Source organism: Engystomops pustulosus, chromosome 7 (assembly GCF_040894005.1).
Source record: "Engystomops pustulosus chromosome 7, aEngPut4.maternal, whole genome shotgun sequence".
NCBI classification, from domain to species: Eukaryota; Metazoa; Chordata; class Amphibia; order Anura; family Leptodactylidae; genus Engystomops; species Engystomops pustulosus.
This window is the reverse complement of record NC_092417.1, coordinates 135,876,422-135,891,798: the sequence shown is the minus strand read 5'-3', so window position 1 is coordinate 135,891,798 and position 15,377 is coordinate 135,876,422. Positions and strand designations below refer to the sequence as shown.

Sequence of the window (15,377 nt, the reverse complement as noted above, 5' to 3'; positions counted from 1 at the left end):
GTCCCAATCTGAGAAATCATTTGGTACACAGTCACTTCACGGAAGCCGTAACATCTATTCAAAGTGTGAGAAGTCCCACAGTAGGATCTTATCCGTGTGGCTCCTGTTCTTTCTGCCCCATGATGCCTAGAACAAAAACCTTCAATAACCCAGCGAATGGAGAAAACATCTCCATTAGGCACTTTTTGAACTGCAAAAGCGTTGCAGTGGTCTATGTGGCACAATGTCCATGCCCAAAATTGTACATTGGAAAAACCATACAACAACTACGGAGAAGAATTTCCAGCCATGTCAGTTCTATTACGACAAACAAAGATACTCCAATTTCCAGAAATGTGAGACTCCACCATGGGGGCAATGCGAGTACTCTTAAATTTTGGGCGATCGATCAAGTTAAAACTGGACCTCGCAAAGGCAACATTGACCGTAAATTACTACAACTTGAATCGAGGTGGATCCATCGCCTTAAATCCTTGAGCCCTCTGGGCCTCAATGAAGGTTTTACCTTCACTGCATATATTTGAGCCCTTTGACTTTATGTATCCATCTTTTGTAAATATTAGTGATATATTCTCTGCATTAATGTTACTCAGATGATCATGCTTGATGCATATTTGGTATTTCAACATGTTGCATGTGGACTTGACAGCCTCCCCTGTAGGCTCTCCTAGAGGCTACTATGATTAAAATTTCTGGCCATAATACTCCCCTACTACAATGCATCCTTTTAATTGGTTCTTGATTAATTCTCCCCAACAAACTCCTCCTTAGGCAATACCCTAATAAATATCTCAGGCGACCCATAAGACGATATGAACTATACATAAGATCATCTAATCCTGTAAGATCATTAACCTAGTAAGATATCCATAATTTACACTTAAAATATTTCACAATGTAAAAATACTTACCTTGTGTTGACCTATACATCTATACTAGTGGCACATATGTACATCCAGTCTGCAGTCATGCGCAGTGTCGCAAAGACCATCACTTTTGAAGGCTCTTAAGGCTCATCTCGTACTAAGTTCACAGTCATGCGCATTATGACAGGGCATAGTGCCGATATCTGCACTAAGTCCGGTGTCATGCGCGGGGTTCCGACGGGCCGAGAGTCAGCTGACTCTCAAAGTCAGCTGACCAGAAGGCTTGACGGCATGTCTAGCCACTATTGGCAGAACAGCATGAGCCACACCTCCGTTGCCTCCTAATGGGAGGAGTCACTACACTATTCCTGTATACCTCATTGGTCTATAATGGTACCTATCATCGACCCCTCAAATGGGATGCGCCTCTCTAGGAGGGACCTACTTTCATAGGTCCCACTTGACCATACGGGGAGGGACTTTATTGTTAAACACTTGGCGTGTTAGCACCGTGTCTAGCATTTAGCCCAAAACCCTGATGAAGCCAGTTGTACTGGTGAAACATGTCGGGGGGCTAATGTTTCCTTAATTTTAATTTGCAGTGTGGCATAGTCATTGTTAGGCAGAGGCAACAAATTCAATACCATCAGTTGAGATAGGGACAGATAGTATCAATCTTAGACCTTCCAGTCCATTATTTCTAATTATATTTCTATCCTTCATGTAGTATCTATAACAATACAGCCTGCTACTATAGCGACCCCTGCTGGGGCAGCACGGGCAAGACCCCTATCTATGGTCTAGATTGTTAGCATAGGGCTCTGATCCATATAAATAATTCACACTACCCTAGCAGACAATACTGCTTAGGATAGTCCACGCTATCTGGCCAAAAGTGGACCTACAGCAAATAATATAGGTGGCTTTTGACCCCGTCCTATGTCCGCTATCTCGCACCTTGTAGTACTTACTATTTGCAACTGCCCATGACCCAGTTCACACTGTGCTTTTAATTCACTGTTTGTCCTGTGCACCCATTGGTTTATGCCACAACAGTTTGCAATATAGTGCAATCTCTTTTAAGAATCTCCAATAAAAGTGATGTTTTATTTTTACTTTTTCACTTGTCCGGATATGGGTCAATTTTGACTGCCCAAAGGCAGTTTTATAAAACCACTATTCCAGCACACACACTTCTTAAATACCTATGCAAGCCGCTTAAACCCCGAAAAAGGTTCACAGTTTGATAAAAGTGCTCATGCGACCTTTAGTAAATGAGCCCCACTATGTACAGACACTTTGGGAACATTAACCTTTTGACCAAATCGATCTTGCCTGCCACTGATAAAGGTCCCCCATTTTTAAAATTTGTCTCTAAAGAGACTTTTTAAACAATTATCTGAATAAAGTAATATTTAATTAATAGGGTTGCTTGGAACCATGTTTTTGGCACACAAATCAGATGTTATATTATGGCACAGGGTCACGAATTGGTGCACATTCATGAAGGTGAAGGTGAGCTTTTAGCTTGTCTATTTGGCAAAAATTGTGCCTAAAAAGTGTTGGGGGCCTAGAAGTGCAGGAAAAGTGTTGGGATTCCACAGTTGCACCCAAATTGTACGACCAATGAAAAACAGGCGCAAGAGTCTTTTTTTGTTGTGCCGACAGTTCAGAAATATGGAGCAGGCCTTCCAAACAACAACAGTGGACCCAACTATGCGAAAAACCTGGTGTAAAGACGATAAAGAATGTCCCTTTATTGATAATCCTTTCCATGTTGTCATTTTATCAGCTAATAGTTTATATGCTTGAATTGCAGATAGAATTTTAATTATTCCATTAATATGTTAATGCTGGTAAACTTACCTAACAAAAGCACATAGCTGTTTCATATAAAGAAAAATATTACAGGGCAAGGATAATGACATGGACATGGTTTTGGATTCCATACTCAATAGGCTATTATACAAGCTCTTACCCCCTTCATCCTCATAGACTGTAATGAATATCTATTCACATGTAAACATTAAATGGGTGCATTTCATTTCATTTACACAAATGGCTTGTATAGATTTTGCAGTTTTCCATAGAAATGGAAAGTTTAACATAATGATACTAAGTTTCTAAGTGGTCACCAGTTCGGAATTTTAAGTGGGAACATTTGCCTGTTGTACCTGTAAGTGTTTGTTCTGGTTTTAAAATACTAAAAACTATACTAAATACTGGCGTTCTTTAGATTCTTTAAACCTAGATGCAGATTTGTGTTTCTACCTTGCTTTATACTGAAAAGAGCCTCCCCCTGTCCTACAGATTTGTAATTTCTTACCTTTCCTTTTGCATAGGTATATATATATTTGTCTATTTGACTAATGGTTGTGATGTGAATTGCAACCTGTAATAGGACTCGGTGATTCTCCCCAAAATTAAAAATGATACTTCTCGATTTTGATCTCAGGATTTTAAAATCTATTATTTGCTAAACAACATAAATGACATTTCCTTGGACCAGAGTTGTAGCCAGGGGAGTTACTAAGGTCGTAAAAGATCCGGGTCATGGGCCCCCATGCATATGTACCAAATTTTCAGTATTGTCCTGTACATAACTCCCTCACATGTGCCAAAACCAACTGCTCCTATCATGTACAGCTACAGAAAACACAAGAGAAATCCCTAATTGTTACATCCAATGACTGTAGGTGATGTGTCCTAGGATTGTAGTCATCCTGTATCTCCTACATTAGGTCTAGTATTACCATGTGTCCTCTTCTAGCCATGTGTCAGCCCTGTTTACCACACAGACATCTTATTTTCTTAATGATCCCTACATCTTGGTCCCTTTACAGTGTTATACTGCTACTACCCCTAACGCTATCCTCTAAAAACTTTAAAAGACCTACATGGAAAGTGCTCCTGAAAATAATACACAAAAAACAAATGCTTCCTAGAATTACAGGTTCTACATTGTATGTGGCGCAACATGTATTAATACAATACCTGTGACCTCTACTATTCCCCCTCAGCGACCATATACTAAACAATAATACCTCTTCCACTTCATAATTCTTCCACACTAAATAAGTCACAGCCAGTGGCGTAACTAGAAGCTGATGGGCCCGAGTGCAAAGTCTGTGCCAGGCCCCCGACTATAATGTATGGTTTATAGTAATAGTCTTCTCATATGGGAAAGTGACTCCTAAGCGCCCCCTAAACCTCTTGGGCCCTGGTGCGATTGCAACCTCCGCACCCCCTGAAGTTACTCCCCTGGTCACAGCCACCATTAATGTCCCTACAGGCTCCAGTAAGTATTGTCCCCACAGCCTCCGGTAAGTGATGTCCCTTCACAGACTCCACTGAGTAATGTCCCCCACAGCCCCCAGTAAATAATGTCCCCCACACTCCCTAGAATATAATGTTTCCCACAGCTCCCAGTTTATAATGTTCCTAACAGTCCCCATTATATAATGGTCCCTCACAACCCCATGTATACAATGTCCTCCACAGCTCCAGTACATATTGTCCCCAATAGCCCATTAGATAAGGTCTCTGGCGGCCCTCAGTATATAATGTCCTCCACTGTCCCTTTGCCCTGAGCTTTCTCTCTAACACTATGTCATTAAAAACAATGGGGACACAACGGGTATTCTGCACCCTTTGCACTAAGCAGCTGTATTAATCTGCTTGGAGCAGGAGGTGTGGTGTCTCCTGCTCTATGTAGTGGTGCACAGAGCTGAAGGCAGTACTCACCTCTATCTGTGTCTGAGGTGAGGCGGGATGCCTCTACAGTGGGACCTGCTGAGCTGGGGACATCCATGGGATCTTTTGACCTAGTGACATCCCTAGTTGTAGCATTATAGTTAGAGGTTTATATGAAAGACCACGACTACCACGGAAGTAGAATTATGACCATTTTTTCTATTTTATAACTGTTCCTGCCGATACCTTAATTAATGATGTGCTCTGAATACTCATCTAAAATAAAAATAGTGGATTTTTTTTCTTTTACAGCAATGAGGAAAGATTTATCAAGACTGGCAACTCTTATACCTGTCTTGGGTCTTGGAGTGAAGATGTACCTACATTGTTAAAGAATATGCCATAAACACAGAATATGGAATACACTAAAAATGTTTATAATATGTTTTTAATTCAGCAACAACTTTTTTTTTCAGTAATTTTTCAGTAATACACACAAATAAATGTTGACTAAAATGCTGCTTGATTGAATGACAGATCAAATTTGTTCACACATTTTGTCAGTTATATTTAGTGTAAATTTTGGAAGCGATTCCTTTAAATAGTAATGACACTTTTTCACCTATGGAGTAGAAAAGACATGTTATAGTTAAATTTAAGACAAACAATATACAGACAGGGAGATGGTCACTATTGCAATCAAAGTAGTGTTTAATCCTTGCATTGCTATAGTGACCATCTTATTTATCTATTGAGATGTCCGTGTGGGTTGGCGTATATTGGAGAAACAACGTTGGACTTTAAGACCAAGTTTACCCAACATAGATACACCATCCGCAAAAAGAGAAAAAATCTCCCTGTCTCTAGACATTTTGCAGAGGAAGGACATACAGAAACTTAGGTGAAATTTACCCTTATAGATCATATACCTTCACCACGTCGTGGGGGGAACAGAGAGATGATGTTACGCAAGAGAGAATTAAAGTGGATATATGAGCTCAATACATTGAAACCGCATGGTCTTGATGTAGAATACAATCTTAGTGGTGTCCTCTAATTGGTATATCTCCTTTTAATGTGTATTACGTGACCCTCCTCAGACATATTGGGGCAAAGTTACTCACCTGGTCCTGTTGCGATCCCCAATTCAGATGGTCCGACGATGATGAAGTCCGGCACGATTCATGAAGAGTTCCTGCACCCATCGCTTCAACGCCGAGGTCCGCCGGACAGTGCGTGTCTTGCGGCATAATTCTAAATGTTAAATCTTGCGCGTTGTCTGAATCTGTCAGGTTGTCCGACGGCCACGGCCCCCGATTTCTGCCGCGTGCAAGCCGACACCGATGCGCCAAAATCTGATCGCTTGCGACACAATCCCCTGTTAAATGCGGCGCAAAAAAAAAATGCGCTCCGCTGACCCTTAGTAAATGAGCCCCATTATTTTCTTTACAAATATGTAGTTGTAAGAAATAATCAATTTCTTGATTTTAATTATTTCTTTTCTTCTTTTTTTAGACTTGCCTAGTACACATCTTTATTAACTGGTATGGAAGATCAATCAGGAAACTGACGTCTCACTATGTAAATTACATATTTTTGATTGTTGAACATAGGAGCAGTTCTGCGTTTATTGTACTCAGTTTACAATGATGGATCTTATTTTTCCTCCATTATAATTCTCTCCGTTAAATGAAAAGATACCCCCAATACAGGAGGTGTATGCGGTCACTATTGTTAGCGATTGACCACATTCATTTGTGGTAATTATTGCTCCACAACGTATACTGCGCTCTAGAACCGGCTAGCTCTTTGGCTGACCTGGTGTCTAGTTTACACTATTCTGTGGGGTGATATCCTTGGAGAGCTTACTTTTGATGCATAGCTCTCTATTTATAATATTGAGGGACTTTGGTTACCTGGCCGTGTACTTCTTTATAATACAGTTTTATTATAAGGCTACAATACTGCCCTTAGTTCTAATGGGCGCCGCAGCCTAATCTCTATACTGCTCATGCACGACTGTTGGTTCTGGCCATACGCAGTGGGATTATCAGGACGCGATTGCCAACATGTAATTTTCCATGCTTCGCCCTCTTGTTCATCATTGAAATTTGGTTGCTGCTTCATTTTTTCTGGATATTTACATAAGGATTCCGTATAAGGTATTATTGGTCAATGGGGCAAATTAGAGGGAATTATAAGTACAGGTTCTACCATGGTGAGTGTTTTCTAAGTATGGAACACTGTATCCTTCCTGTAGATCTGGAATCCTGTATCCCAGCCAGAGCCAGAACACTGTGTACCCCAGTCTGTGATGGTACTCTGAAACACAGTCTGAAATGGAACCTGTTTCCTGAAACCTAGTGAACTGTCACTTGTACCTGATCCTGACCTGATCCGGAACCTTGATCCTATAACTTGACCTGGTCTGGAACCCTGATCCTATAACTTGACCTGGTCTGGAACCCTGATCCTTGTATCTTACCTAGTAATGACACTTTTTCACCTATGGAGTAGAAAAGACATGTTATAGTTAAATTTAAAATCAAACAATATACAGCCAGCAAAAAAAAAAAAATGAATTTATTGTCTAGAGTCAGGGAGATGGTCACTATTGCAATCCAAGTAGTGTTTAATCCAGGTTTTTTCACTCATTTCTTGCTCTCCACCTTCAAAAATCCATAACTTTTTCATTTTTCTGTGTACAGAGCTGTATGAGGGCTTATTTTGAGCTAAACAAAATTTACTTTCCCGTAGTGTTATTTATTTTAACATGCCGTGTACTGGGAAGCTGGAAAAAAAATCCAAATGTGGAAAAATTGAAAAAAAAAACGCATTTGCGTCACGTTCTTGTGGGCTCAGTTTTTAAGACTTTCACTCTGCGCTCCAAATAACACATCTGCTTTATTCTTTGGTTCGGTACGATCACGGTGATACCAAATTTATACAGGTTTTAATGCGTTTTAATACATTTTCAAAAATTAAACGAATGTGTACGAAAAAGAAAAAAAAAGAAAAAGAAAAAAAAACATCTTCTGACGCTAATAACTTTTTCATACTTTGGGGTACGGAGCTGGGGGAGGTGTCATGTTTTGTGAAATGAGACGAAGTTTTCATTCCATTTTTTATGTGATGTAAAATGGTGTAAAAGTCAAATCTTGGACATTTAGGCGCCATTTCCCATTATGGAGGCCACCGCCGGCAATAACCGTTTTTATATTTTGATAGACCGGGCATTTTGGGACGCGGCGATACTTAATGTGATTTTTACTGTTTATTATGTTTTATATCAGTTCTAGGGGTGATTTGAATTTTTTATATTTTATTAATTTTTTTAACTTTTTAAACATTTTTTCTTTTTTTTCACCATTTCTTAGACCCTTTAGGTTACATTAACCCTAGATTCATTCCTACCATATACTGCAATACTACTGTATTGCAGTATATGGCGTTTTTGCATAGGATTCATTACATTGAGCCACTGGGAAGTGGGAAGTATTATGAGTGGGGGATTCTAAAAGGGGGTTTTGGTCAATGAGGCATATTAGAGGGAATTATAAGTACGGGTTCTACCATGGTGAGTGTTTTCTAAGTATGGAAAACAGGAGGGAGGGATTATACAATTAGAGAACACTAGGGGTGAGGTTAGGGGTGCAGCATAACACTTGAAAATGTTCAACGCTTGATGGGTAGTGATAGGTTCTCTTTAAATTAAGGAAAAAAGGTTGATAGTAGTAATTCACTGAAATTTGACAATAAAAGTACTGCAAAGTATAACTATCATATTGAACCAAATTGCAGGTCTTAAAATCTTTTTGTTTGAGACACCCTGTTGGTTCTACAATGACTGCAAAGTGGTAATTAAACCCGTTGGTGACCTTAAATAAAGAACAAAAGAAAAAAAAATCATACAGTAAAAACATAAGGATGTTTTTCATGCCTGTACAGTAACGCTCAATCTCAGTAATGCTGTGAAACCGGTTCATACAACTGAAGTCAGTCCAGGAAATGTGTGAAAAGCACATGAGCCATACTTTTCATAGCAACCATGAGAGTGTAAATGCGGTCTATTAGTATGTTCACATAGGGGGTAATTTACTAAGGGCCCGATTCGCGTTTTCCCGCCGTGTTACCCGAATATTTCCGATTTGCGCCGATTGTACCTGAATTGCCCCGGGATTTTGGCGCACGCGATCGGATTGTGGCGTATCGGTGCCGGAATGCGCGCGACGGAAATCGGGGGGGGGGCGTGGCTGAACGAAAACCCGACATATTCGGAAAAACCGCCGCATTTAAAAACCGAAAATGTGTCGCTTGGGAAGCGCTTACCTTCACCTGGTCCAGCTCGGTGTATTCTGGTGCGTTCAGATGCATTTCAGCGCAGGAGGAACTGGCGGAGGAACTGCCATCATAAATCCCGGCCGGACCCGAATCCAGCGCAGAGAACGCGCCGCTGGATCGCGAATGGGCCGGGTAAGTAAATCTGCCCCATAGAGTCTTAACTTTTGTGATATTTTTTAGTAAAATCTGCTTTAACAACAAGTGCAATTCCGTATTAAATAGCAAAACACTAAGGCCCCTTTCACACTTTTTCTTTCACACACGTTTTCTGCGCGTGCTTTTGACGTGCAGAACTTGCATTGCACTCTGACCTATTGTAATCAATGGGTCTTTTCAGACCTGCATCTTTTTTCACGCGCACACGTGCGTTTTTTAACACGCGTTTAAATCTCAGCATGCTCTACTTTTGCAAGTCACGCGCGTGAAAAACGCACCATACGAGTCTATGGAGATGCAACAAAAACGCACTGCACTCTGAGACACGTGCAAGTGCAATGCGTTTTTCACGCAGCAATTGCCATAGAAAAGATAGACTTCAGTCATGAGTCCTTTCACACGCATTACCTGCGCGTGAAAAACCCATTGAAATTGCATTGAAAACGCGCGTGAAAAACTAAGACACTGAACAAACTCTGACTGATTGAACTCTGATGCAAAATGTGCGTTTTTCACTGACCAAACCCTGATCGCACCCTGATCAAACTCTGACGTGATCTGCAACGCACGTGTGAAAGGGGCCTAAGTAAAACTTCAGCCTTTGGGTAACTAATGGATAGTTGACCTACCCTTACCAACCAGTGCTAGGCAGCTACTGTCAAGGAGGCATCTTCTGCCTAGCAGTATTATCAATGTCATAGAGCCATGTGACGTAATTGCTGCATTGTACATATTTAAAAAGATTTTGAATGCTTTGTTTTGAAAGCAAAAATATCACATTATCATAGACTGTAAGCTGTTATTGCCCTGTAATCTCTTATTTTATTTGTACATGTACCTGAAACGTCCGTGCCTAAACATCCCTCCATCCGCAGGTGGCAGATTAGGTGGAGTTATTTTCTGTTTGTGTTTCCTGTGTGTGAACTGCGACTTAGCCTTGTTGTGTTTTGATTTACTGAGCCACACCCTGCTCCTGTCCAGCAAGGGGGGGTCCAGGATCTTCTATAAATACCTGCTAAGTTCCATCAGACCTTGCTGGCTATGTTATCATATCTCAGCTCTGTACTGTGCTTGTGCTTTTTATTTTATTATATTGCTTACTCTGGTTTTCTGATCTTGAATTTGTTCTAAGGACCATCCCTCTCGAACTTTGATTCTGTACTGTACCCGCTATCTTGTTATGACTCAGACCCCTGACCCCAATTTCTGTATTCAGTCTTGTTGCATGTCTGCACTGTGACTTAGGGAGGGAACGGCTCCAACCACTTAGGGTGGGACCAGTAAGTAGGTAGGTGACAGCATGGGGGGCTCAACTTAGGGCTCACTGTCCTGTCTGTCAACCTGTGTCCTCTTGCCACCCTCCTTACAGTACCCAATGATCTGTAAAGTTCTGAGTAATTGATTTAGCTAAATGCTGGAAGAAAGAGAGAAATATTGAAAAAAAAAGGATTTTCCTTTGATAAAATATATCACAAAGTTATCTTTTACCAACTGTGCCATTGGGCTCTGAAAGAAAAAAATAATGGTTTCAAATGTGTAGCTACACACTAAAGTGTAATTAAACTTTCAACAAAATTGCATAAATCAATAACGCTGATAATAATCTGTGCAATATATCTTTTATTTGATACTCAGGATGACAAAATAACACATTCTCTAATTCACTGTTATTAACAAATATACAGCATTCCACAGATATAAGTCCAACCTCTCTCTATCAATCCTCATGTTTAAAATTTAGGTTGTCTCTGGATCCAATCGTAGATCTTACAGACAGTCTAGTCAGTGTGGGACATTGTTAAACAGATGACATTCTAATTGACTATGGAATCTTTAGGGACACAGAGATGTGCTGCCAGGAGCTGAAGATCTGCTGGAAAACTCGGCAGCAATAAGTTACTTCGGGGAGTCATCGGCGTGCACATCTTAAACCAGAGGAGAAAACAAGTCATCTATGAGGTACCAGATCTTACTCCTGGCTGTGTCTGATCAGTCCTGTAATCATTAACTTACTAACTTGGTTGTAAGAAAATCATCCTGCTGTGTAGTGTGATATCCCAAACCAAAGCCTAGCCACCAGCAGAAAGGTGTAATTATTATAATGTATACCCTAGCATTGCTGTACCGTTCTGGTGCCTAGAGACTTTTTATACACAGACACACGGTGCATAAAATGCCTAGAAATTACCAGAACCCAGACTGCCGAGATATAGGTAAAATTTCTATGCAGCAGTAGGGTAGGCCCCCAGAATCAATTTCATTGTTGGGGCCCTAGGTACCCCAGTCTGACCCTGGCTACCGCCCAAACAATATATTATAATCCCCTACTGAGCACACACGTCACTTAGAGTGAAAAGAATCGGGCACATAAACTAAAAACAGTGCAAACTGCACTATGTGCAGTTTGCCTGTGTACAGGCGGTCCCCTACTTAAGAACACTCAACTTACATACGACCCATAGTTACAAACGGACCTCTGGATATTGGTAATTTATTGTACTTTTTCCCTAGGCTATAATAAACAGCTATAACAGTTATCAAAGGTGTCTGTAGTGAAGCTTCATTGTTAATCTTGATTCTTGTGACAACCCAACATTTTTAGAATCCAATTGTCACAGAGACCAAAAAAGTTCTGGCTGGGATTACAATGATAAAATATACAGTTCCGACTTACATACAAATTCAACTTAAAAACAAACCTACAGACCCTATCTTGTATGTATCCCGGGGACTGCCTGTATAGTGCAGAGGGCCTCCATTCTTCATTAATATGGCGCCCTCTGCACTGCACGGACAGAGTGCAACAACTTTTTATTGGTGCACCTTTAACATGGGGTGTGCAACACACTTCTTGCATGTTAAATGTCTCATACGGTCCGTCTGTGCACTGGAACAGCCATTTCAGTGACAAAATTTTTTGCCATGTGAAGAATCGTGCAGCTTCTTTACAAAAGGGTTGTGTGCAACACATTGTTGGCACAGGCACTTCTTAAATACATGCGCACTGAAAAAAAATGTGCGCTGAAAAGAATGTGCAAAGTCCGACAGAAAACTGGCGCAAAGTCTCTCTGGCTCTCCGCTAGTTATTATTGCCAGACCTTCCTGAACATACTGAACCTATGGACTGATAGTACTAGAGGGTGCTTTTTAAACCATTTTAGTTCAGTGGATTTTGACCACATATATGAGACACAAATATGAAATTGAAGATATTAAGATTTACCAAGATAGCTTTGACCTAAGCTATCCTGAATTAACTAGACGGTATAAAAATGCATAAAATTCATTTTAGACAGCCTGGTCTATGTTTGTACATGCTATTGACATGATTAGCACACCATATTTTCTGTGTGTCATATTATAGGGTTCCATGATGCTTTAAAATCGTTGTACTTTTTCAATCGGTTTTCTGTCATATTTTGTACTGAATGGAGTACAGACTCCTAGTAGCTGTCAGCAGGGGAATCCTCAGAGGAGATGTCGAGCCATCGGCAGCGCAGGAACCACGTCATTAGGGAAATATCATGTACTGTTCATATATGGTGTTTATACAACTCTGAGTGCTTCCTCTGACATAGGGTCTCTAAATTATTTTATGTTATTCAATTAAATATATTTTTGGTATAGACAGGAATTGACTTGCAATTTCCACTCTCTAGCAGTGCAATACAGCGCTCTTTCTTGGTTTACGGCCACCTATGCATGAGTGTTCCCTTGGCAGAAAAAGGCCCTGTCTGTGTGTAATGTGTGAAGAAAAGCAAATGTGTTAGAAGGCAAAGAAGTTATTAAATTTGATCCATGTATAATTGTGTGTAAATGATATTTATCTTCCTAGTGTTCTAAACTGTAATTACAGGAACAAATGTATTCAGTTTTGTAATAGTTCTCAATTAATATAATCTCGAGTGTTATCCCTTCTGTGGATTTTGGAAATGCTGAGTTTTTTTTATTGCAACAATATAAGTAAAACCTTTAAATATTGAATCTCAGAGTAACAAACTAAATAGTTTCTTTACCTGCATAGTCGCCTCCTCCACCTTAGTGATCTTGCTCCAGTACAGACTTTTACTTTCCTTATTGTATGTGTCCTGAAGAAGCTTAACCATGTCAATTACTTTTTTGGAATTCAGGGGCAATGCGTTCCATCCTCCAGTAGTTGTAACAATCTTTGGTACTATCCACTCCTCAGCCGCACAAAAGGAAATAGAGACTAAAGCAAAAAAGAGTATAAAGAGCTTCATCTTTGTCTAAGAAATCAGATGACGCAAAGTACAAGACAAGTGCAATAGTGAGATGATGACACCTTATATATAAGTGACCTGAATCAAGCCTCTGGCTCTAAGCACTCCTGTATGCAGATAAAGAGTGTAATATCACAAAAAGCAAATATTAAGACTTGTCAACAAAAGAGGGTGCTATGTGCTGTTTCTCTTAGATTACTCACTCGGATTCTTCAAATCTTTGGGCATGTGAAAATCTGCATCAAATCTGTATCATAATGCGGTGTCAGTTCAGGTGGAAAAAATTAGGTTAAAAAAACGGTGGAAAATTTTTTTGGGGGCAACTAGAACAGTTCAGCTTTCAGACACTACTGATAAATCTGCCTCATTGGGGAATATTTATCAGGGCTTCTGCACCACGTCACGTTATTGCTAGCACTTGCGATTATTTTCCCCTATCCACCTCCTTAACGCCAGGGACAGTGAATGGGCATGAAGGGGGTGGGGGGCGGTCAGCCGTTTTGGTGGTGGGCACGCCAGTGAGTGAGCCAGCTTGGGGCGTTCCTGTCCCTGCCTCTGCACACTTGCTGCTGCCGGTGTATTTTCCTTGTGAAAATTCACCAGCTGCGTTTATTTTTATGCCAGGCAGTGGCATATCAGCAGAGTGTCTGTCGCAACCTTCCCTATTGTACTCCAGACAGTATTCCTTGAGCATATACTGATGGCTTGTTTCATCTCAAGCCACTGTGTGGCTCTGACCTGATGAAAATGCCAAAACGGCGTTGAAACGTGTAGTCCTATCTTTAATAAAATATTAATGAATCTAACTTAGACTCGCTACATCTGTAATGGAGACAATCTACTTACCCCATTTTTCTCCCTACCAATTGCAGCCATTTTATCTTGCCAGCCCCCTGTCCCCAGCATATAGTCTGCCAGCCCCCTGTAAATAGCCAGCCCCATAGTATATAGCCAGCCACTGCCAGCCCTATAGTATTTAGTCAGCCAGCCCCCTGCCCCCAGTATATAGCCAGCCAGCCCCCTGCCCCCAGTATTTAGCCTGCAGCTCACTAGTATATAGCCTGTCCCCTATTATATAGTCCCATAGCCCCATAGTGTATAGCCAGTCAGCCCTTCCAATTCAACGATACAGGCACGTAGTCAGGGCAGGCGGCAGAGATGCAAGGTCAAAGTCCAAGGTCAGCAACAGGAAATCAGCAGAAACAGGAACAAGGAACAAATGCAGGGTAAAGGAAGCTTTCTCTTCTCACCATAGCTCAAAGATCCGGCAGGGAATCCTCGGAACAGCCGGTTCTTAAGGAAACACGGATGTGCCAGCGCCAATCAGTGGTGCGCTGGCCCTTTAAATCTTCGAGTGCCGGTGCGCACCCTAGAGAGCTGGGACGCGCAGAGGCCGGGTCGGACGGGAGCAGGAACGTGGTACGGTGAGTTTTGAGAGGGGGCCAGGCGGTGTAATGGAGAGGGGCCCTGGTGTGCCTGCGATCAGTGACATGGCTCGTGGGGGCACCCATGACAATATATCAGTTTTTTTGTAAAAAAAAAAAATGCTTTAGAACTGGTGTACTATGGCTCGTCAAAGATATACAGTGGAGCAGGCATATACCATGTTAGCTCAGACTCCAAGAGTAACACAGAAACTGAGTCTGAGCTGAGCAGTGGGAATGTTGGAGGAGAACCATAAAACAGATCACTCCTCAGAAAATATATAGTGGCTACCCACAGAGTCATTTCAGCCATTTACAGAACCTTTTTTTAAGTTTCCAGAGCCCACTGTCAGCCATGAATCAGAAGATGTCTGACGTCTTGTAGAACATCATTTTATGCAACCCATGCCACAACTGCGTACAAAACTCAAAAGCAATGCAGAGTAGGCAGCAAAAACAGCATACAAAGGAAGACACAATTTTATTGCCCTAGGTGCCCCTTTAATCTTGGACTCTGCAACTATTCCTGCTTCAAAATTTTTCATACAGTCCCACACTATTAAAAAAAAATATATTTTCTGTTTACTTGTAGTGAGAGTCAAATTGTATTGGGTGCACTGACAAATTTCAATTGTGGCAGCAATTTATTATCCTAA

At 41.0% G+C, this 15,377-nt stretch overlaps 1 protein-coding gene across 1 annotated transcript; it reads right to left on the bottom strand.

Annotated features, from left to right (window-relative positions):
• Nucleotides 1-8,090: 8,090 nt before the first annotated feature.
• On the bottom strand, nucleotides 8,091-13,345 carry LOC140070228 (cystatin-1-like). Its single transcript, XM_072116578.1, has 3 exons — nucleotides 13,073-13,345; nucleotides 8,351-8,437; nucleotides 8,091-8,147 (listed from the first exon to the last, which is right to left on the bottom strand). Exons 1-3 carry the CDS (start codon nucleotides 13,295-13,297, stop codon nucleotides 8,091-8,093), a joined length of 369 nt encoding a protein of 122 aa, XP_071972679.1. The 5' UTR covers nucleotides 13,298-13,345.
• Between the last annotated feature and the right edge of the window lie 2,032 nt (nucleotides 13,346-15,377).

Excerpts from the sequence above, each read along its gene's own strand:
- LOC140070228 (XM_072116578.1), bottom strand. The coding sequence starts at position 13,297 with ATGAAGCTCTTTATACTCTTTTTTGCTTTAGTCTCTATTTCCTTTTGT. Across the intron at positions 8,438-13,072 it reads TGGAGGAGGCGACTATGCAG|GTCACCAACGGGTTTAATTA; the intron begins GTAAAGAAACTA and ends TCTTTATTTAAG. Across the intron at positions 8,148-8,350 it reads ATTTTAAGACCTGCAATTTG|AAAACACTCACCATGGTAGA; the intron begins GTTCAATATGAT and ends TTCCATACTTAG.